Source organism: Cannabis sativa, chromosome 5 (genome assembly GCF_029168945.1).
Source record: "Cannabis sativa cultivar Pink pepper isolate KNU-18-1 chromosome 5, ASM2916894v1, whole genome shotgun sequence".
NCBI classification, from domain to species: domain Eukaryota; kingdom Viridiplantae; phylum Streptophyta; class Magnoliopsida; order Rosales; family Cannabaceae; genus Cannabis; species Cannabis sativa.
The window spans coordinates 36,040,259-36,065,258 of record NC_083605.1 but is presented as its reverse complement, the minus strand read 5'-3'; the positions used below and the strand labels follow the sequence as shown (position 1 = coordinate 36,065,258).

The 25,000-nt window shown below is 32.1% G+C and overlaps 2 protein-coding genes across 2 annotated transcripts; one reads left to right on the top strand and one right to left on the bottom strand.

The window, feature by feature from the left end:
- Positions 1 to 12,824: 12,824 nt before the first annotated feature.
- LOC115698295 (probable sodium/metabolite cotransporter BASS5, chloroplastic) lies at positions 12,825 to 18,567 on the bottom strand. Its single transcript, XM_030625509.2, has 8 exons — positions 17,933 to 18,567; positions 17,749 to 17,828; positions 17,050 to 17,180; positions 16,779 to 16,972; positions 16,451 to 16,703; positions 16,099 to 16,352; positions 15,920 to 16,002; positions 12,825 to 15,668 (listed from the first exon to the last, which is right to left on the bottom strand). The coding sequence occupies exons 1-8, from the start codon at positions 18,114 to 18,116 to the stop codon at positions 15,603 to 15,605; spliced, it is 1,245 nt and encodes a 414-aa protein (XP_030481369.1). The 5' UTR covers positions 18,117 to 18,567; the 3' UTR covers positions 12,825 to 15,602.
- On the top strand, positions 12,890 to 14,212 carry LOC115696383 (uncharacterized acetyltransferase At3g50280). Its single transcript, XM_030623283.2, has one exon. The coding sequence runs from the start codon at positions 12,890 to 12,892 to the stop codon at positions 14,210 to 14,212; it is 1,323 nt and encodes a 440-aa protein (XP_030479143.1).
- Positions 18,568 to 25,000: the final 6,433 nt, after the last annotated feature.

Genomic DNA, 25,000 nt, shown 5'->3' with positions numbered 1-25,000 from the left:
GATGAGCTTACAACTCTATTCAATAAATGATGCTTTGACTCTCGCCTACCGGGACACTGTATCAGTTTGTTGAAAACCTTGGAAATTATATAGGATTGTATGTTTTAGTATTTTCACTAGTCATTCCTACTTGCTATATGTTTATAATTTCTGAATTGTGTATGAATTTATATTGAACCATGTTATTTTCTGTTATTAAGTTGTAGTTTAATTTCGAATCTTCATTGTTGGTCTAACATGTTTGTTTATCTAATGAGATAAATCCCTAGTGGATTTTCACCATTAGACATACATAATAGTGTAAGATCTCGAAAGATAAGTATTGTATATGCGACATCTAACTGTTCATCAATTGATGACACCTTAGACTAGTATTTTTACAATATGAAACAAGAAGATTACATAAATAAGATTACTTTGTCTTTCGCTAATCGAAGCATCGTTGGATTCTTATTTATAAACGAAATTATCCTAATTCCTCTTAGCTTATTCATTTCGAATTAGCTTTATAACATATCATTGGATGAATGGTCTATAAATCATTTCATGTCATTTTATATGACGCATATGATTATAATCCCGAAATTCTATTCCCAATTGATATAAATCCTCAATCTTACAAATCTCCTACTTGTATGGGCAAATCTGACTTAGAGTTTGTATTAGTAGTGGTGGTCCAAGAAAGAATTACTCATTATATTTGGTTGAATTTAAGTCTTTGACTTTAATTTTAGAATCCAAACAGAAATTTTCTTATATTTCTAATTCCAAATACAATACAGTTACACTTTCTCAAGTGTTTAATATCCATCTTCTATTAATGGATTAAAACTGTATGGAATATGAGTTAGGTATTCTGTGACCAGGATCCACTTGCACTATTCTAAGAACTCTTTGATGTAACTAAACCTATGTCATAAAAAGACTCTACCATTTTTTTTAATCTATGGTATTTGTATCTTGTTCATAGTGGATTTGACAAGATCAATCTCTGCAAAGAGTTAATATGCCTATATCCACTGAAAGTAGTTCATCTCATTCCAGATGGATGTACATTCAGGGGTGGATATGAGTTTTTCGTTGTATTCTTAAAACGATAACTCTAGATTATACCTTTTAGCAAAGAAATTTGAAATGTTTGAAAATTTCATTAATTTCTAGCAATGGTTAAAACCATTAAGGTAAGTGGTTAAGGATCTTGCAAACTGATAGGGGTGGAGAAATAGTTAGTAGATATGCAGTTCAAAGATCATTAAATTGATTTTTGAATTATATCCAAACTTACCTCCCCAGAAATTTCGAGTTGCATGTTGATGATTAGTTACTAGTCGTTGCCTAATTCCTTCTATGGTAATACAATTTCAGAATAATGTAATGGTTGTATACTTAATGTAAATCATTATTAGATTCATGGATGACCTAATCAAAATCTTAAGAAAAGCTAGAACTGTTAACCATGGTTTCTTAGCTATTCTAAGTGATTAGGGGTGGACCATCCCATTGTCAATAGATAAGAAAGTGTTTGTTCAAACAAATACTAATTTTCTAAGATAATGACTAAGTCTGAAAACAAGTAGCAAATAAAGGAGATATTTAATTCTTGATTCCAAAAGTGTTCTATCATCTTATATAACATATGATGATCCCACTGTCTTTGTTGTCTTGTCACAACCGAAGAGATCAATACCATTTAGTTTTCTTAGACATAATTCACGGTGCCTTGTCGTAGTGGGAGAGTTTCTAGGAACTCACCTTCTTATGACTTGGGAGACACTAGTGATTACAATCCATTGTAAGTTTAAACAAGTAATGGATTGTCAAGAATAAGAAACTAAGAAGAAAGCCAATAGAACTATGGTTTAATCCATTCACATGGAATAACCTAAAGTTTTCTATTACAAGGACATAAAAGGAAATTTTCGTTTATAAGTCTATTCAATGGACTTAACAAACTTCCTGTTCCTAGTATTATAGGTTTGAGTTTATCTAAACCTATGGCTTGTGGTATACCTGGTAATTACTTACTCTAATGCAAGCAACTTACTTTAGTAAGATGCTGAAGCATTTTCTTTCTAATGGCAATCTATAGAAGCTTCACAACTTCTTAGACATAGATTTTATTTATCTAAGGAAAAGTCTCAACTATTCTTGAAAAGATAAAGCCATGAAAGAATTTCTTATATCAACAGTGAGAGGTCTTAGATATGCTTTTGTATGCCTTAGACCAGACACCTGCTGTTGAGTGGGAGTAATGAGTAGGTATCAGATTATTCCAGGAGAAGAACATTGGAAGACAATCAAGTAAATCTTAAGATAAAGAAGAGGAACTATATGTTAGTCTATAAGGGTGTGTTTAAAACCCTTAGACTACACCATATCAAATTTCGAAATTTGCCTTTGTGCTAGTAAATCTTTCTGATAAGATGGTGATTACTCTGGGGGTGGAATAGTGATTTTGGAGAAGTGTAAAAACCTATCTGAAGTCTCTAGGTCTACCAGAGAGGGACTGAATGTTAAGGTTGCGGGGAAAGGTACTTATTCGCCTAAGGAAAGTTCTATACATTTTTGGCATCATTCCAAATTGCCTTAAACTACTAGTGTTAATTTCCTGATTAACCAAAAGTAGTTGCCAAAGATATAGAATCCAGTATCCCAAGAGAGTAGACATATAGAGAGGAATTTCACATTATCAATGATTTTGTGATTAAGGAAGAGTAATAGTGGAGGAAAGGTTGTGGTTAATTCAACCTTTCATATCCTATTACGAGGAGTTTACTACTACTACACTTGATTTGCATATCAAGGTGTTGAGATTATTTGAAACGCACTTTTTGTTTTATATTAGTGCAAGTGGGAGTTTGTTGGGTTTTATGCCCTAAATAAAACTCATTTCAATATAATCAGATTTACTTATTAATATAGATCAGAAATAACATTTAATGTTGCATGGTTCACATGATTTATTTCATGATTATATGTACATAATGTATAAATTCATCTGAAACCCTTTTCACATACTTGATCCTGTTTATTGTGCCGTCAACACATTGGAAAGTAAACATGACTATGTGAATAAAGTTTCCTAGATTTATCAGACATAGGGTTTTACTGATATGATAATCTACAACAGAGTTTACTTGCATTTGGAGAAGTGCTATGTTCTTTCTAGAGAATTGGTTAAAGTAAAGCTCAGGTTGGATGCATGGAGTATGCATCGGAAGGGACCGATATTGAACTTTGACTTAGATTTAATTAAACTTACCGTAAAATCTATTCAAGTCAATATCGCCTAGTTAATCCTAGATCAAATGATCTTAATCCTGTTATGATTAGGCTCAATCTTGAAAGGCTATTCGTGTTCCTTGAATTGTTAGTTAAGCCTACCTTTTGGTCAGGGTGATACGTACTTTTTGGGAACACGGTAGTGCAATTGAGTGGGAGCGCTATCATAAACATGGAATCTATAGCTTCTATCTGGCGAATAGTAAACAAAGGATGATCTCCTTCGAGCTTGACCAAACGAACATAAATGGTGGAGTACTCATTTCACATAAGCTGAAATATCATTTATACGGGGTCAAGTGTTTTAAGGAATAAATACGTTGTAGGGTGTAACGGTAATTTAATCCCTTTACAGTGTAGATCATTCATATAGAGGATTATTGATCACATTAGGATTATAACAATGGATAACTAATGATGTGTCTATATGGTGGAACATATAGATCATTCTATATAACTGAGAGTGCAATTCTAAGTTCTATGCGTGGATTCAACGAAGAATTAATAAGTTAGTGAATTTTAGTGCTAAATTCTTGATCTACTTATTGGAAGCTCGGTTATATAGACCCATGGTCCCCCCACTAGTTGAGATAATATTGCTTGTAAGACTCATGTAATTGGTTTTGATTAATCAATTATAATTCACAAATTAGACTATGTCTATTTGTGAATTTTTCACTAAGTAAGGGTGAAATTGTAAAGAAAGAGTTTATAGGGGCATATTTGTTAATTATGATACTTTGTATGGTTCAATTAATAAATATGATAAATGACAATATTATTTAATAATTATTTATAGTTATTAAATAGTTAGAATTGGCATTTAAATGTTTGAATTAGGAAATTGGCATTTTTGAGAAAATCAGATACAAAAGGTGTTAAAATTGCAAAATTGCAAAGCCCAAGGCCCAATCCACTTATGTATGGCTGGCCACCTATATGTATATTTTAAATTGATTTTTTCATTATTTTAATGCCATATAATTCAAATCTAACCCTAGTGGAATGCTATAAATAGATAGTGAAGGCTTCAGGAAAAACACTTCTTCTGAATTCAGAAAACTGAGCTTTCTCTCTCCCTATCTTTAGCTACCACTTCTTCTTTCTTCTTCCTTTGATAATTTCAAAATCCTTAGTGATGAGATTAGTGCCCACACACATCAAGCAATACCTCAATCATAGTGAGGAAGATCGTGAAGAAAGATCATCAGCAAAGGAGATTCAGCATCAAGGATTCAGAGAAAGAGATCCAGGTTCAGATATTGATAATGCTCTGCTACAGAAAGGAATCAAGGGCTAGATATCTGAACGGAAGGAGTCATTATATTCCGCTGCACCCAATGTAAGGTTTCTTAAACTTTATATGTGTTTATTTTATCGTTTTAGAAAGTTCATATTTAGGATGTTAATAAACATACTTGTGAGTAGATCTACGATCCTGGTAAAATAATTTCCAACACCATCTACATTACTCAGTCTTGAAGGATACTCGGATGTCGATTGGGCCTCCAGCCTTGATGATAGAAAATCCACAAGTGGCTTCTGTGTCTTCCTTGGTGGCAATTTAATCAATTGGAGTTCTCGCAAACAGAAAGCAGTGGCAAGATCATCAACAGAATCCGAGTATAGAGCCCTTGCCTCTGCTGCAACAGAACTGGTATGGATACACTCGCTTCTCACTGAAATTGGCATCAACCTACACAAAACTCCTCCAGTTCTCTGGTGTGATAATCAGAGTGCTCAATCCCTGGCCCTCAATCCTGTCTTCCACACCAGAACCAAGCACATTGAACTTGATGTACACTACATTCGGGACCAAATTGCTCAGAACAAGCTGCAAGTTTGCTACATTCCAACTCAAGATCAGACTGCTGACTTGTTTACTAAACCTCTGTCCTTTCCTAGATTCCAATTGTTATGTAACAAGCTTTACTTAGAACACTCAAAGTATAGCTTGAGGGGGGCTGTTAGTAAAGGTAGTTAGAGTTAGTTACTTTCAGTTACAATGTTAGTTATTGAGCTGTCGGTTTAGGGAAGAGTTGCTACTCTTACACAGCTCACAATAACAGAATTCTGTTATATTGTATAATGCTTGTTCTGTATAAATAAAGGATTCAAGAGCCTGTAACTTCTTACAGCTCATTTCATCAATCTCAACTGTATCAAATGATTTTAAAGCGGTCGACCTTTCATCTTCAACAAGTCCTTGAAATCCACAGCCTTGGTCAGTTTTATTCTGCATATAGCAAATAATCAATAAAGTTTATCATATAATATATGTGCTTGAATTCTTAAAATTCAACAAAAATTAATTACCTTCCACAACGGACAACCATAAAATAATTCCCCGTTATTTTTATTTTTTCTTACTACACATTTAGCCCCGCATTGACATTTTCTCTTCTTCACAACGATTGAATCGCTATTTTTCTTTACATCGATTGAACCACTACTCTCTTCCATCATAACTTAAGTTACAAAATTAATTTTAATTAATTTATAATAGTTACACCAAAAAACAAATATAAAATGTAATCTTATTATTTTGAGTAACACTTTCCAAATATATGATATTATTATTATCTAACTTAATAACTTGCATGCTATTAGTATATATAGTTATGCATTAGAGAAAAATCCATAAAATAAAATTATAACATTTTATAGTCTAACTAGTCTGAGTCAATACAGTAAAATTATTTACAAAATAATAAAAAATCAATATGCAGTCCATTTTTAATTAATCATAACTATTAGACAATCTAAACTTTGACACAAATAAAAAGAATTCAATCTTGTAGTGAAAACTATAAGAGTAACACCTAAGCATTTCATGGCAAATCTTCCAAGTAAAGATAAATAAATAAATAATAAAGATAAAAAGAGAGTGGATTAGTGAAAAAAAAGTAAGAAATATATTTTAGTTGTAAGAAGAAAAATATTACACAAGATAGAAATACAATTTCAAGCCGCACACAAAATTAAATTACACTAAAATTAGAATATATACCAAGGCATATGATACCAATCCTAGACTTCACACACCAAATCCTTACCCAAACCCCCAAATCTTACCATCACCATCACCGTCACCATTCTCGTAACCCCAAAAATAAACATAAATATATACATATAAACATAAATATGTATATATTATTAAAATTATATATAAATATAAAATACATATACATTAACCTAAAATACATATACATATACATCCGGTCTGATTTGGATGGGATATGAATATGGTTGATTTGAGGATTTGATATATATTAGAGATTAGTGGTTTAAATTTAGGGATAATGTTTACAATTTGAGAGATGATGAAATATAAATTTAATCTTTATATATCAATATATATACCTGAAGAAAATTTTTATTGGAGCTTTGGCTGGTATGGGGGAGCTTGGACAGAGCTTGGACGGTACTTCCACACCAGTAAAAATTTTAGATCTGATGCAGTGGCTGAAACCACTTCAGCTACTGAAGACTGTTTGTTCTTTGCCAACCATATCCACTCTCCAAGAACTTGCTTTTGCTCACCATCCCAAAGGTCTCTTCTTTCACTGTTTCACACACACACACATATATAAATATATAATGTAAAAGAAATGAACTTTTCATGTTTTGGGTCTGTAGAATTGCATTCTGTAGCAACAATTTTTTTTTATACATGAGTTGAGATGGGGAGAAAGAAAGAGATGGAGTGAGAAGATGAAAGATGAAGGAGAGAAGAAGAAGAGGACGAAGTGATCGGTTTGAAGAATTTTTTTATACATATAAAATTATTATCAGAGGAGACCTGCCGGTATTAGTGGGTTCTGCCGATAATAGTATAAATAGGAAAATTATTGTTCTATTAGCGGCGGAATCCGCTGGTAAAAGTCCGCCGCTAATTATTTTCAAAGTAAAAAAAAGCGAGAATTTTCCCGCACAAACCACATTGCCCATTACCGGCGAGACATTCTGCCGGTAATAATTACTGTCTGCCGCTATTGTTCATTTTAATTAAAAAAATAATAATTTGTTCTACTCCGCCGGTAATAAGCCCATTAATAGGGGCGGACATGCTCCGCCGGTAATGTGTCCGCCACTATTTCTAATAAATGTTGTAGTGTGAGTAGTGTTTTTGAAAGATTTTGTGAGTTTGCAACTGATTTTGGAGATTGCATTTATGAATATGATGAAGAATGTGAATTCATTGAGGCTTGGGGGAACATGCTTGGGAAATATAATCTTGAAAATAATGAATGGTTGGCACAACAGTTCAAACTGAAGGAGAAATGCGCTTTGGTATATGGAAGAGAGGCTTTTTGTGCAAATATGACTACTACTCAATGAAGTGAAAGCATGAATAATGTACTTAAAAAGTATGTTAGCTATCAACACACTATGTTGCGGTTTTTTCAACATTTTAAGAGGTTGATCAATGATCGTCGTTATGAAGAGTTAAAAGCAGACTTTAAAGTTAGTCAACGTAATTTAGCACCATCACTTCCAATTGAAATTTTGAATCATGCAGCAATTGAATACACCCCTGCAGTGTTGAGAATGTTTGAAGTTGAGTTTTCAAAGGCTTAAAACTGTGCGATGGAACTTCGTACTGAGGAAGGAGCAGTTACAGAATAAAAGCTTACTCCAAATGGTAAGTATTTTCACCACATAGTTAAATATGACTCATCTGTTAATACGGTGATATGTTGCAAGAAGTTTGAGTTTGGAGGAATATTGTGCTCACATATCCTTAAGGTTTTCTCATTTCATAATGCTGTGAAAATACCATATCAATAGATTTTAAAGAGGTGGACAAAGTATGCAACGATGGGAGTTACAAGTAGTACACCTGAGATAAGACAAGGAGATGATCTTAAAGTGTCTTTGGCATTACGTTATCAAAATTTATCCAGGTCTTACAATCATATTGTGACAAGAGCATCAACAACTGAAAAATCCTATAAACTTGCAAGAGATGTTTTTAGAAGACTTTCAGAAGATTTGATGCATGTTTGAAAGAAGAAACAATTCAAAGCAAAGAGGAGAATCATACTGCCAATGAAATTAATGCAACTATAAAAGGTATAAAATCAAATAACAAGAGAGTTTGTGGTAGTTCTTCACGTCCAAAGAGTGCTCTTGAAAAATGCGGAAGAAGACCAAAGTTTCCAAAAAAAATTCATCTACAAAACAGGTACTTATTCTTGATTTCTTTTTACTAGTTTATATTTTTAATAATGTAGACAATATTAAAAATTACATATTTTATCTTGTAGGTTTCACAAGACTTTAACAACAATGATTAAGTCAATAGTTATATACCACTCTCTCAATCAGACTTGTCATTCTCCGCACCATCATTTCATCATAATCATGTAACAAATTTTATATATTTTTTTAAAATATTATTGTTATCAACGGTGATGTTTATATAGATGATATTATATATATATAATGATCTTTTTTTACAGATTAATGATACACATGAAATTTCAAACGTAAGAGCAAGCATGACTGAATTACTTTTACAGGTATATTGATTTCTTTTTTTTGAAAGTATTGATTTTAATTAATTATGTATGATATATTTTATTTTATTTCTTATAAAATTTTAATTGTTCATGTATACGAGTTGAGAAGGCATCTACTGGGTTTATTTGAAAACAAGCAATTTTTCAAGAATACTAAAATTAGTTAATATGTTTGAAATGTAATTCATAATTATGATTATGTGAAATGTTTATTTAGAACATATTATATATTTTAAATTTGTGGTGTGGATTTAATTAATTAGTTTTATAAATTATAATTATTTTGTTTTTTTTTTCATAAATGAATACATCATATCAAAAGTCTTAGTAATTTGTAAAAATGAATATATTTTAAGATTTTTTTGAAAAAAAGTTAAAGAAGAAAAATATATAAACATATAAGTATATTAAATTCATAATATTGGTATATATGTATATAAGTCTGTTTAAAATTAATTAATATTCTTAAAGAAATTTAATAGTGTAAATATAAATAATTATATATACTGATATAACTATACATAATGTTAATTTAGGAGAAGTTAATTAATAAAAGACTTTGTTTTTTTTTAAAAAAAAAAAAAAAAGACTTTTTGATATTCTTGGAAAGAAAAAAGTTAGCAATTAATGTGGAGAGAGAATACCAATTTTGTTAGTTTAGCTGTTAAGGTTGATTTAATTTTTTATTGAATAATTAAATTAAATTAATGAGGTGGCTGTAATTAATTGGTGGGACAAGGTGGAGACAGCAAATTGGAGAAAAGTGATTTTTTTTTTTCTCAAATAAGAGGCAAGAAGAGATTCCAATAGAAAGAAGTCTTACACTTATTATGTTGATTTTTTTTTTCGTAAGTTTAAGAGTCATCATAGAAGTTTCTTGAGAATATTTTTTTGCTACCACCAAGAGGCTTAGCCTGCTATAATTGCAACTGTAAAGTTCACCCAGCAAAGCATTTATAAGTAATCTATCATAAAAGTGTTGAATTTGTTAAAAAATTAATTTCTAAAAATAATTTTTAATTCTTAGGATAATCATTTTTTATAATTAACAAAATAAATAAAATTTTGAAAAAAAAAAAAGAATCTTGTTGATAACCTACTCTAGCAGGTCATCAAATTGGCACTTCATTAGTCTATTTAGTACTCATCAATGCGTATTACCCATTAAGAAAACATCATATATGTATATATCAATATATATAATGACATTTTAAAATTCCTCCAAAACTATTTTTCTCTGCATAAATCTACAAATTGATATTTTACTATTATTTTAATATTTTTTTTTAAAAAAAAAACATAAATCTACAAATTGATATTTGACTTATTTTAATATTTTTTTTATAAAAATATAAAATATTTTTTTAAAAAAGTTACAAAATAAAAATTAAATTCCAAAAAAAAAAATATTAAAACTTAAATCAAATATAATTAATCATAAATTTCGTTTATATACATACATAAAATATCAATCAATATATATACCTTAACACATTTTTGGCTTTTTTTTTTAAAAAAAAAATAATAATAATAATATAAAAATGATAACTCTAATGTGTACATTTTTTATTTTTTTTTTAAAAAAAAAAGAAAATTAAGATATAATAATAATAATAACAATAAAAGAATCGGTTGTACGTGATACTTGAAATAATATTTTAATTATTTTTTACCACGTTTAAATTTTTATTAAAAATATTAATTAATTTTTAACAAAAGGCTACTTTACATTTTTTTAAATGATAATTTTAATGTCAAGTATCACACAATTATAACTAAGGAGCATTGTTATTGGGCACTAGTGCCCAACACCTTTCATAAGTGGTAATCTATGATTGGTTAGCGATATTCCCTAAATCTTATTTTATCTTAAGTTATATGGGACATGTTACTTAACTACCAAAGACGATTGCCTTTTAGCATTTCTCATAACTAAAATATCACATTTTTTATATTCTTTTCTTATTTTTTAATTAAGATATTTAAAAAATAATAATCACTTTTTTAAAACATATTAATTAATAATAACAGAACAAACTAATAATGAATTTTCTCCAATTTCTTAAAAATATTAAAAAAAATATATTTAAAATTCGAGTTGAAATCTAAGATTAAGATATAGATTTAGAAAATACAATAGTGACGACTACAAGTGAACTACGATAATAATAATGGATGAGATACAATGATGACAGCGGGTGAGATACAGTGATGAAAATAAGTGAGATACAATGAGGCAACAAGTGACATATAATAATAACAATAGTTTTGAATAATCGAAATATGAAAATAATGCATTATGGGAATACCCTAAATTTTTTTTCTGCACCACCCTATTTATTTATTTTATAAAAATAATTTCTTTTAACAAACCAATTTAAAATACTACATATAATAAATTTTAAACTTCTTAATAAATAATTCTAAATAATAATTAATAAAATTGTGCATTTAGTTTTTAATAAATAAAATTATTAATAATAATATGAAATAAGATAATAAATTTATAGTTTTACTATACATTTGAATTATATTTTTAAGTAACTATTTATTATAGGGCCTTTTTCATTTATACAATTCAAAATAATTTTTTTTTTACATTTTTACGGAATTCTACATAGAAACCCCTATTGCAACTAGTGGTGTAACCTAAATTGCAACAAAAAATCGTATAGAAGCCCCTATTGCAATTAGCGCTGAAACCACTTTAGAAAATCAAACCGTAAATTTGAAAAAAAAAAAAAAAAAGTTAAAAAAACAGTATATGGGGTAATTTCCCTTTTTCAAAAAAAAAAATTAAATTAGCTACGCGAAGAGCATTATATTATCTAATCTATACATATAAAGGAGAAGTATGAGGCAGATATAGATAAAGCCAAAAGCAATGATTTTTTTTTTTCTTTTTTGTAAATACTCATATTATGACAGTTTTATACCTATAATCTATTTATGTAACAAACACCGGATTAAATACTAATTTTATACCAAAAATATCACAAGGTTTTCTAATAAGGAAAGCTTCTCATATTATTTTGAAAAAACTAAATTAGAAATTATTATGGTTAAAATTTAATAAATTTTATTATTCAATTATTATTAATTTAATTATCTCATATATATATATAGTTTTAAATATTCGTGGCAAAGTGCTGGCTGTTTACTAATTGAAAAAAATTAAAAGTAGATAGATAAAAGTATTTAAAGTAATTATAAAGTCACGTGTCACCATCTTATAATATATAGATTTTTCATAAAAAAAAAAAAAAAAAAAAATCAATAAAATAAAATAAAGGGATCGAATTAATAACATTTGACTCATTAAATGTATACATCTCATTTTATATAAAAGTTGGAGAAATACTACAGGGCACCAGTGGCGGACCCAGAATTTAAAGTGAGGGAAGGCGTAAATAAATTTAAAAAAGAAAATATAAAGTGTAGTTAGTGAGGTTTGAATCTTTACCCTCTAATCTATTTATCAACTACCTTAACCATTACACCAAGGTTACTATTATGTCTATAAATATCATCTTTTAATACAAATATATGTTGTAACTAATTAAAATACATATACATTTTTTTCTCGATTTTTTTTTTCAGGGGGGGCGACTGCCCCCCCTCGCTACAATGTGGGTCCGCCTATGCAGGGCACCAGTGTGCCTAACAGTCTCTTATGTGTAAATATCGCTATTAGCCTAATTAAGTATTGGGTCTTATATAGTTTAATATAATAGCTAATATAGCTAGCCAATCACAACGCGATATGTCGAGAAGGTACTAAATACCACTAGTGACTAATAACAATGCTCTTCCAAGTTGCAACAAACAATTCAATTCTTAGGGACAGCAACAACAATGGACGAGGAAATGGAATTATGGGACACGCGACCTTTTTCCAACATAAATCTATCTCTCTCTCTTCTATTATTTTATTATGACTCCTTTTCTTACCCGTTACTCTTTCTCTTATTCCATTTGTATTTTCTCATATAAAAGTAACGCTCTCAAAGATTCACAACTCATTCTCTCACTACTCTATAGTCTATAGTGATACTGTTTGTCAAAACTTTAAGCCCAAAGTCATGGAAGCTACAAGATTTGAGTTAACTCAGTCTGATCTTTTACTCATTCCTCATCACTACATCCAAAAGGGACTTCTCTTCCCAAAACCATCTCATCAATCTCAGCCCTTCATTCAATGGATCCAACTCTTGGAAACCGCTTTCTTCAAAGCACTCGATATTTTCTATCCTCTAGCGGGTCGCCTAGTGATGACCCAAAACGACGACATTCAACTTACTAAATCTTTCTTCATAGACTGCAATGGCGCTGGCGGTGCTTTCTTTGACCACGTCACCTTTCACGACGTTACAATTGCCGATATTCTCGATCCGCTCTACATCCCAAACGACGTCGTTTACTCTTTCTTTCCCTTGAACTTGGTTTGTAACTTCCAAGGAGTTTCGAAACCATTGCTGGCGACTCAAGTAACAGAGTTAGTTGACGGCGTTTTCATTGGTCTCTCAGCGAATCATTGCGTTGCGGATGGGACTATGTTTTGGCTTTTCTTCAACACGTGGTCTCAAATCTGTCGCCAAAACGGCGTCGTTTCAGACCCTCCACACCCAGTTTTTGATCGTCACCAATTCTTTAAAGGTATCAACCCATATCTTCTTCCACTTAGAATACCTTTTGATCCAGATCAAAATACAAATAACACTAACTCAACACCAATCTCATTGAAGCAAAGAATGTTTCGCTTTTCAAAAGAAATCATAGCCAAACTCAAAGCTAAAGCCAACACTGAGATAGTCCATTTGTCACCCACAAAACCCATTAATAATATATCCTCTCTTCAAGCGGTGATGGCTCACCTTTGGGTATCCATAACCCGAAACCGAAGTTACCTGAAATCCGAAGACAAAGTGAAGTACATTGTCATAGTGGGTCTCAGGCAAAGAATGGAGCCGCCATTATCAGAAGCGTATTGTGGCAATGCGGTGATGTTTGGGAATGTGGAGACCACAACAGGAAAGCTTTTGGGTAAGAATGGATTGGGCTGGGCCGCATTGGAAATGAATAAGATGGTCGTTTCGCATACCTCGAAGAAGGTCCAAGAGTACTTAAAGAATTGGGTAGAAAGCCCAAACGAAATAAAAATAAAGAAAGAGTTAGGGTGTGAACTATTGACCGGTAGTTCACCACGGTTCAATGTTTATGAGAATGATTTTGGTTGGGGAAGACCAGTTACTGTGAGAAGTGGTCCAGGGAACAAATATGATGGGAAGTTGACTGTTTTTCCTGGGTCTGAACAGGGAAGCATTGACTTTGAGGTTTGTCTTCGAGCTCAGACACTTGAATCTATGTCAGTAGATAAACAGTTCATGGAGACTGTAACCATATGATTAGTATTGTTGTTTCTTTTGAGTAATGATATATGCTTAATCAACTTGTGCACGTTTTTTTAAATTTGGTTTGAAAGGTATTGTATAATATATTGGGTGGATATTTTGGTTCAACACATACTTATTGTTTTATTATCATTGAAATATGTCATTTTAGTATGACAATATATTGATGTATTTGTGAGGTTTGTGAGATTTACTTTATTATTGAAATGAGTTTGTTGCCAAATATCAATTCTTGATTAATTTTTTTCTATTTCTTTTTTAAGTATGTAATTTTATTAATAGCAATCAATTAAAATAATAGTCTGCAATCTAATCAGAACATTTTTTCCATTAGACACAATTAGGATTAAAATAAAAAAAAAAATTGAGCCAAATAATCAGCTACTTAATTCTCAAATTAATTGATAAAAAAAATTAAAAATAAAATCAAATTAAAAAAAAAAAATTGCATCATCACAGACTTTAAAAACACCTATATTGAATTCCATCTACTGTTCAAAAGATAAAATAATATTTATTGCAGTAGGTTTATTTAACTCCTTTAGTCGCATAAAACTTGTTATTCTTAACTACTAATAACGATTTCATTGCGAGTCATCGAAGAAAGAATAACCAACAATAAAACTAAATTAAACAATGTTATACAGACAAGATTAAAACACTCAAATCATGTCTCTAAGACAAAACTAAAACACTGAAAACTGTGTCATATAAACAAGACTAAACGCAATAGCAAAAATCAAATTGCAATAGCAAATACAATCCCAACCAAACTATGTCTATGCCCAGAAAAGGTCAGAGAAAAAAACAACCTCTATAACTATAAATTTAAATACGAGAAATCTATATTTTTTTAAATTATTTTGCAACTCTAGAAAAAGCTTCAATAGTAACTTTGATTCTTTTGAGTTTTGTTTCGAGCGTAGAGATGCTAATCTTCTCGCTCATAGTTTAGTTAAGTTGGCTCTGGAGTTCAAAGAGTCTGCTAGTATAAAATAAAAATTATTAAAATAGAATCTATTTTAAGATGTGCAAATAAAACTTCATTTTACCAATATATATAGGAAGTGACATTTGTATATATAATGACCTAAAAAGGTCCATGAATGAAAGAATGAAAGTGGTTTTAATTTCCTTGTGAGATATGAGCAAACAGCAGGTTGCCAGGTATTATGTTTATCAGGTGTGAAAAATGGAGAGCAATTCTCTGATATGTCTTTTTTTTTTTTTGAGATATTTAATCATAAAATAAATAAATAAATAAATAACCAAGGAAGAAGAAACCGTTCCTAAATAAATAATAATGTTATCAACAATTTAGTAAAGGTTATTTCTACTGCCTTCGATAGTTCTTCCACCAAAGGTCCAAAGCCACCATCACTTGTTAATAATGCTTCCTTTTAGCCCAAACCATGACAAGAGTGAAACCCATCAATGACATTATTACAGTCTGCAAATAAGAGGAAACCAATACCTTCAAATATAACAATCCATAATATGGACTCAGAATTGTAAGTTGTATTACAAAATTAAGTTGAGTTGTTTCAACACCAAATAACCGTTTCTTCATTCTTATTTTTAATTTTTTTTTCTATTTCCAAATTGAACCATTTAAGGTACCAACCCCTCTTACCACAATATGAAACAACTTTTAAGTAATATCAGATCATACACTACAGAAAGACCAAAGTATAAACTTACTGAGATTGCTGGAGGCACACCAACTAGTGGATCCTGAAAAAACCTATTAGCAAGAGCAAGGCCCAGAAGACTGCTTTGCATTCCTGAAACAATATAAAACAAGAATTTTAAAATCAAATATGGATTGTTTAATATTCTACAACTAACAGAATAAAAGACAAAAGAAAAAGAGAAAAAACCTGTCTCGTAGGACAGTGTTCTTTGAAGCGCTTTTACATCAGATTCCTCGTGAAAGACCACTCCGGTGAGCATATAGCCAATTATAAATGCCGATAAATGAAAGGCAATGATGAGCAACAAAACAGTTAATCCAAAAGGAGACAGTACAGACTCTATGTTAAGAGCAAGTGGTGCTCCCACACAGAGAGCTGTCACAAATACTGATAGCGGAGGTAAAAATGGACGAATAGCATCGCAGAGTCGAGGAAAGAACCTAAACATCAATCAGATAACAAGTTAAGACCTAACAAAGAGAATTTTGGATAAAGAAATATATGTTTATATGTAACTATTGTGGTGAAAAAGTATCACCTATTCAGAAGCAAGCCTGAAACAATTGGAGTAATAACAATTTGCAGTATACTAGAAATCATTCCTTTAACATCAACAGGCAATCTCTTTCCAATGAGCAAGAGTGACAGCAATGGTGTGACAACTACTGCTGTAGCCGTTGATAACGATGTCATGACAATGCTTAGAGGAGCCATTTTGGGGTCAGTCAGAAAAGTAGCATAGTTGGAGAGTTGTGCACCACTAACACAGGATACCAACATAATCCCAGCACCTGAAACAGATTTAGAAGAGAGTTTAGAGCAAGCGCACCACAAATACTTATAAGATCAAGTTGGTTGATCCTAACCTATAGGAGTTGGTAGACCAAAGACTAGAACCGAGATTAAGCCAAAAAAATATCCAAGAAGTGGCTTGATTACGAATTGACCAACATAACCAGCAAAAATAGGTAATGGTCTCTTAAACGCTTGAAGAAAATCCTTTTCACTGGAATTAACTCCTACTGCAAACATCAAAAAGCCTAAAGCAGGTGCATAGTACCTGAAAATATAAGCACAAGACATTCAATGCTAATTCTTCATTTCTCAAATGATAAAACTATAAGAAAATTCCACAACCTTGTGGTAAACCATGTAAAGGAAGGTGGATAGATTAAAGCCAGGAGTGTACTAGCTAGGACAACATGAGGTAGAAACGAATTTGATTTCTTCAGAATCTGCAGGATTGAAAACTCCTTTTGCTGAACCATCTGAAACAAGAGATCATTTATTTAAACTAAAATCAGTGAGACTCAAAATCATTTCGAATCGTTATAATAATAAGTTGGCATGAAGTTCAGTAGCACAAAATTAACAGCACCAGCTTCAACATATAAAGTCCAACAAGTGTATTTGAAAATAACAAGACTTTGGAGGTCAACTGTAGATAATGGTTAAATATTAAAAGTTGTATTACAATCGAATCCAACATACATTTTTAAAGTCTGTTTTACTATTTAATTCTTGTTAGAACAGAATATTTTTCCATTGTAAGACAAACCCACTTTCATAAAAAGGGGTGCCTGCCATGCCATCCCACCAAGAGAACTTTGGAGCACTGAACCTCCAAATTAAACTATTATTCTACTCCAACCCAATGAATGAACTCAATTCAACTTAAGAAGCAACGCAGATAATAAATAACTATACTAAACCATTTAGTGGGAAAGCATTCAACAATGAAAAAGGTAAAATGTGCTCTCATTTGGGAATAAGATATGAAACCAATAAGAAATTGCCATTAAAACTGAAAATAAATAAATAAAAAATTATCAGAACCTCTGTCTTTTCGTAGGAACAATCTTGATCGGAGTCCAATTCGATAGAAGCAGGAAACTTTTCCGGTTGACATCTGCGCACTATATATATGCATATATACCCAGAAAGGAAAATTAACCCAATACCAAAAACAAAGGGCAGTTTCTGAAAAATGAAAACTTTAGAGTTGAATTGAAGAACTAACAAGGAGAGAATGACTCAAACCGAGTGGAAAGACCCAAAGACAGAGAGTCCGAGGGAGAAGACGATATTGGGAGCTGGGGTTTTGGCGGAATACGGTGGAGACTGTGAACAGGAAAGCGTGAATACTGGGGACAATGGATCTGCAACCGCCACGGGTTTTGAGTAGATTTCAAATTCAAAAGCATTTTGATTAGCAAATTTCACTCTGTCTCTCAAGAAGTTGACTTTTACAATCAAAATTTGTATCAGCTTCACCTTCACTTCAGATGTTACAATTATTATTATTGGCAAAGAATAAGTAAAAATATATATAATTTATTATTAAAAAAAGGTTTGCACAAATAGAATGGTAGGATAGGTAAAATGATCAGTTGTATGCTGGTTAGCAATGTATGTTGGTAAATATGTTACTTCAAAGCCTTCTTTCGGTCTGGATTTTGATGAGCTATTTACTAAAAAATGTTGGTTCTCAAGAGAATTAGTGCCTTTGTTGAAATTCCAACTGGTGATGAAATTAGGGGAGACTGGGAGTGTATTTAATCTTCATTCCCTAAAGGCCTGGATGGCCTTTTGAGATGTTTTGAAGTATTGGAATATGGTGGGAAGCAATTTATGTGCTGCGGTTAAGGAAGCTTTTCTGAAAGGGGTTGTTAATCCTAAACTCAATTTTACATTTATTTGTCTTATCCAAAAAATTGAGTTTTCTTTGAGTATGGATCAATTCAGGCCTAGAAGTGTTTGTAACTTTTTTTAAAGGTTGTTGCAAACATTCTCTCCAATAGATTGGAATCGCTTATGGATGGTCTAGTGTCACCCTTGCAATCGGCATTCATTCTTGGTTGTTGGATTGTTGAATCCTCCATTCTTACCCAAGAAATCATCCATAAAATCCAACATAAGAGGGGGTCTGAAGGTCTTATGGCCTTAAAGCTTGACATGCATAAGGCTTTCGACAAAATGAAATGGAGTTTTCTCGAGAAGGTCCTTCTTGTTATATAAATTAACAATTAACCCAAGATCTATTTGTATATAACATAGAACACAATAATAAGATATAATAATTAGGTATGTGTACCTGATTGATCCATAGCAATTATCTCTGATTGATCCAATTACTCCAATTTGATAGTGCGATACTATCAACTAAGTCTTCCTCCCTAGATCTCTAAATCAGAAGCAGTTTATTTTCTCTGATTATCAAAAGGTATACAATTGTGATGAGACAATATGTATTTATAGAGTTAGGGAGGGGACTTAGCTACAAAACCCTAGTTGGGTTGGGCCTGCTCATCAAAGGCTTCAGTCAACTAGAAAAGCCCACACTTCTGCTTCACCTAGACTTTACTCACAGATGCTAAGCCCATTAACAATTGATCACCAACAACATGGGCTAACACAGCAAAGAACTATCCAATCAACCCAAGTTTTAATAAAACCAATAAAATTTAATGTAAGCCCAAATAAAAGTCTAACATTCTCCCACTTGGGCTACATTGATTTTAATACATATATATATTATATATCAAAATAATTTTGTTTGAAAACGACTCATGGGTTGAACAACAGGAAAACATTTGTGGCCACTTTAAAAACTGATAGTTCTCTGATAGCATCTCAACATACCGGTCCAATTCAACCTTTGATAATGAACTATGACAGTCATATTGTTTTTAGCTCAACAAAAGACATTCATAATCACAAATACCAAAGTATTAAATCGACATGGTCAATAAGTCTAGTAGTGTGGTAAGGAATTATGTTCAACATGTGATCAATTTAAAATAACATAATATCCTTATCAGTCCTCAATTTCACTGATACCGTGATGCTTAATAAATAAGCCAGTGAAATTAAACATACACCACTTAAAATAAGTAAGTGTCACTAAACTTGCTTAAAGAATTAAGCCAACAACATATCATTGTCAATAAGCAAATAGATTTAAAAGACAATGATCACAACAATATGAACCACATGCTTTCAATTCAATCATTCTCGAGAATATAACAAAACATAATTGAAAACATATCCATTCAATAATAAAAAAATATTGAAACATAAAATGTAGTTCATAACTTTATTCAGAAAATTATAAATAATAATTTCTAAAAACAAACAGAAAACAAAACTCCCACTAACCCAAAAGATCAAAAGATTCTAAAATGCCCATATTAACAACATGTTTATTAAACAGCACGGCACTTAACCCTTTGGTTAGAGGATCAGCTAACATCGACTCGGTCTTGCAATTTTCAATGACAATGTCTCCTTTCTTGACCAAGTCTCTGACAGTGAGATATTTTATTTCCATATGTTTAGAAGCACTACTAATCTTGTTATTCTTTGAAAAGAAAACAGCAGCATTATTATCACAATAGATTAGCATAGGTGTGGAAATAGAATCAACCACTCGTATCTCCGAAATAAAATTCTTCAGCCACAAAGCTTGCAAAGATGCCCCATAACATGCAACAAACTCAGCATACATAGTAGATGACGTGATCAAAGTACGTTTGACACTCTTCCAAGAAATAAGAAGACTCGCCAAGGTGAAAATATAGCCAGAAGTTGACTTTAAATCATCTACACAACCACCAAAATCTGAATCTGAATAACCAACAACTCGAAGATTGTCAACATGCTTATACACAAGCATAAAACTCTTCGTTCTTTGCAAATATCTCAAAACTTTCTTGGCTGCAACCCAATGATCAAGACCAGGATCAGATAAATATCTCCCAAGAACATTGACTACGAAAGCTATGTCAGGTCGAGTGCAAACCTGAGCATACATCAAACTCCCTACTACACTTGCATAAGGGATGTTCTTCATTGCTCCTCTTTCCAAGTCGTTCTTAGGACATTGCTGCTTAGTGAACTTGTCCCCTTTCGTAATAGGAACGAACCAGCCTTTACACAAATCCATGTTGAACCTTTTGAGCACACGATTAATGTAAGCTTCTTGAGATAAGCCAAGAACTTTTCGATTCCTGTCACGATGGATCTCAATCCCCAAAACATAGGATGCCTCTCCAAGATCTTTCATATCAAAATTGGAAGACAGAAAATTTTTGGTCTCATTTAGGAGTGACAAATCACTGCTGGCAAGTAAAATGTCATCTACATAAAGAACAAGAAAAATATAACGACTCCCACTGATCTTCATATAAATACACTGATCAAACTTGTTCTCTACGAAACCAAACGATGTCACAACCTGGTCAAACTTCAAGTACCACTGGCGAGATGCCTGTTTGAGACCATAAATGGATCGTTTCAACTTGCAAACCAAGTGTTCTTTTCCATTCTCCTTGTAGCCTTCAGGTTGAGACATATAGACTTCCTCATTCAATTCTCCATTCAGAAAAGCAGTTTTAACATCCATTTGATGCAACTCTAAATCAAAATGCGCAACTAAGGCCATAATAATTCTGAATGAATCTTTAGTGGAAACAGGTGAGAAAGTTTAAGTGTAATCAATACCTTCTCTTTGAGTAAAGCCTTTAGCCACTAAACGCGCTTTAAACCTTTCAATCTGTCCCTTTTTATCCCTTTTAGCCTTTAAAATCCACTTACAACCTATTGGTTTAAAACCATCAGGTAATAAAACTAGCTCCCATACACCATTTTTCTTCATGGAGTCGATCTCATCATCCGTAGCTGTTAACTATTTTGAAGATTGTGGACTATTAAGTGCTTCACTAAAAGTGACAGGATCCACAAAATGATCAATATCATATTCTCCTTCTCCAAGATAAACAAAATTATCATGACACTTTGTTGACTTCTTTTGTCTCTGAGATCTTCTTAGAGGAGGTACTTCTGGAATAACTTCTCTTTGTTGATCATTGTTTTGAATAACATCTTCCACAACTGGAATTTCTTCAATAACAGGATTCTCATTAACAATAGGAGCTTCATCATTAATAGGCCCTTCATCAATAATAGGGCCTTCATCATCTTCGATATCGGGAGCAATGTATTCATCAACAATGGGAGCATTACCAACGGGAGTAGGATGAAGACTACTATTATCATCTCTTGAAAATGACATAGGAATACAAATTCCTTTAGATGACTCCCCCATTTCAAGAGATGTTGAAGGAATTTTTTCAGCAACATCAAATTCCAGAAATTTAGCAGTCTGAGATTCAACAATTCGCGTACCACGAGTAGGACAGTAAAAGCGATAGCCTTTTGAGCGCATTGGATAACCAATGAAATAACAGCGATTTGTTCTCGGATCTAACTTTTTCAAATTAGGATCATAAATCTTTACTTCAGCTGGACAACCCCATACTCGAAGATGATTTAGACTAGGCTTCCGCCCAGTCCACAACTCAAAAGGGGTCTTGGGAACACGATTTAAAATATAAGTTGCAGTCATAAGTGCTTCACCCCATAAAAACTCTGGAAGATTTGTTCTACTCATCATACTTCTAACCATATCCATGAGAGTGTGATTTCTCCTTTCAGCAACGCCATTTTGCTCAGGTGAACCAGGCATAGTGTATTGAGCAACTATACCATTTTCTTGTAAGTACTCTGCAAAAAGCCCCATGTGTTGTCCAGATTCTGTATAACGACCATAATATTCTCCTCCACGATCAGAATGAATAACTTTGATGACTCTTCCTAATTGTTTCTCAACCTCATTTCGAAAAATTTTGAGTTTATCAAGGGCGTCAGATTTTTCTTTAATTAAATAGGTGAATCCATAACGAGAAAAATCATCGATAAAAGTGATAAAATACTTATTTCTGCACAATGTGGTGGAATAAGGACCACTGATGTCCGTGTGGATAATTTCCAATAAAGATTGACTGCGGTTTGCAGTCTTCTTTCTTGTTTTATTCAATTTTCCACGAGTACAATCAACACAAGTATCCCAATCAGAAGCATCAAGAGGAGGAAGTATTTCAGATTTAATTAAACGATCAACCCTTTCTCTGGAAATATGACCCAATCTTTTGTGCCATAACAATAAGGATGTTTCCTTAATATGAGGTCTTTTACCCACAGTATTCACAACATTAAAAGAGGAATCTAAAGGAGCCAATGACAACTTGTAAAGACCATCAGAATAAAAGCAATTTCCAATAATTCGAGAGTCAAGCATAATGTCAACATTATCATTTGCAAAATGAAAAGAATATCCTTGTTTAACCAAAAGCGGAAGCGAAACTAAATTCCTTTTAAAAGTAGGAACATAAAAAGTATTGTTCAGAATAATCTTATCACGAGACTGTAATTCAAGAATAAATGTTCCAACATAGATAACGTCAACTCCAACATCATTGCCCACTTTAAGCTTGGACTCCCTCTCACTTGGCTTCCCGAGATCCCTTAGCCCCCGTAAGGAAGCGAAACATGAACAGTAGCACCACTGTCTAACCACCAAGAATCAATAGGAACATCAACTAGATTAGATTCAAAACAAACACATGCCAATGGATTACCTGATTGTGCTTGCTTCTTTTCTAACCAAGTCTTAAATTTGTGACAGTCCGTTCTCCGATGCCCCAATTTTTCACAAAAGTAACACTTCACATTAGAGTATTTGGACTTTCCGTTGTTATTCTTCTGTTTATTCTTATGCTCCTTACCATTACCATTCTGTTTAGTAGCACCATCATTTTTATTCTTGAATTTTCCTTTTCCTTTGTTGGGCTTGAGGTGAGAAACATAGTTAGCAGATTCATTCTTCTCCCTTTTAAGCTTGCTTTCTTCAGCTACACACTGAGAAATTAGGTCGCTGATAGTCCATGTTTGATTGTAAGTGTTGTAGGCTGTCTTGATTAGGCTGAAAGAGGCAGGAAGAGCATGAAGAGCTCGATGAATAATGAAAGAGTCAGGAAGAGGAATATTATGATCTTTCAACTTGGACTGAACATTCACCAATTTCAGAATAAAATCTCGCACTCCTTTTAATTCATCATACTTAATGGTTGTCATTTCATCCATAAGATGTCCAGCTTCAGCGTTTTCACCAGTGTCATATAGTTTTTCTACAGCATTGAAAAACTCTTTGGCATTTGTAGTGTCTGGCAAACCACTCAATAGATGTTCAGGAATGGATCTTTTCATAGTAAGAAGACTAAGACGACTTGACTTTTCCCATTGTGCATGATGAGTTCTCTCGGCGGTATGCGGAGTCAGTAAGATCAGCAGGTTTTTCTTCTCGTAGGCACAAGTCCAAATCCATTATGCCTAAAGTAAATTCCACATCTCGTTTCCATGTCTTGTAGTTGGAAGCATTCAAAATATGGATGGAAGCATTATTGTTGTTCACAGAAAAGGAGACTGAAAAATTCAAAAAATTAAAACTTGAATAAGCAATATGAGCAATGTATTATAGTTGGAAGGAGCAATATGAGCAATATGAGCAATGTATATGAGCAATGTATTATAGTTGGAAGGTTTAATATAAGCAATAAGCAATATGAGCAATGTATACGAGCTGTACTGGAGTCTGTAAGATCAGCAGGTTTTTCTTCTCGTAGGCACAAGTCCAAATCCATTATGCCTAAAGTAAATTCCACATCTCGTTTCCATGTCTTGTAGTTGGAAGCATTCAAAATATGGATGGAAGCATTATTGTTGTTCACAGAAAAGGAGACTGAAAAATTCAAAAAATTAAAACTTGAATAAGCAATATGAGCAATGTATTAGAAAATATTGTAGAATCAACTGGTCATTATAAACTCCCCTTTGGGGTGAGAATATAACACACACATGATCTACCTTCATGAAGTTAACAACAAAGAAAAAATACATATTATTTAAGAATTTTATTACCTTTGGGCAAATAAATTTCTTAAAAATATGTATTAATTCAAGCAAAAAATAATAATAAATTTATATATTTAAATTATTACCTTTGGGCAAATAATTAAAATATATACATTTAATATTAACTCACTTCATGGAATGTGAACTAATATATGTAAATACTACCTTTGGGCAAGTAATTACACATATAGTCAACCAAAAATATAATATTTTCTTCAACATGTGAAATTTGGTGATAAAACAATCATTGAAAATTAATAATTTTCAACCAAATTTC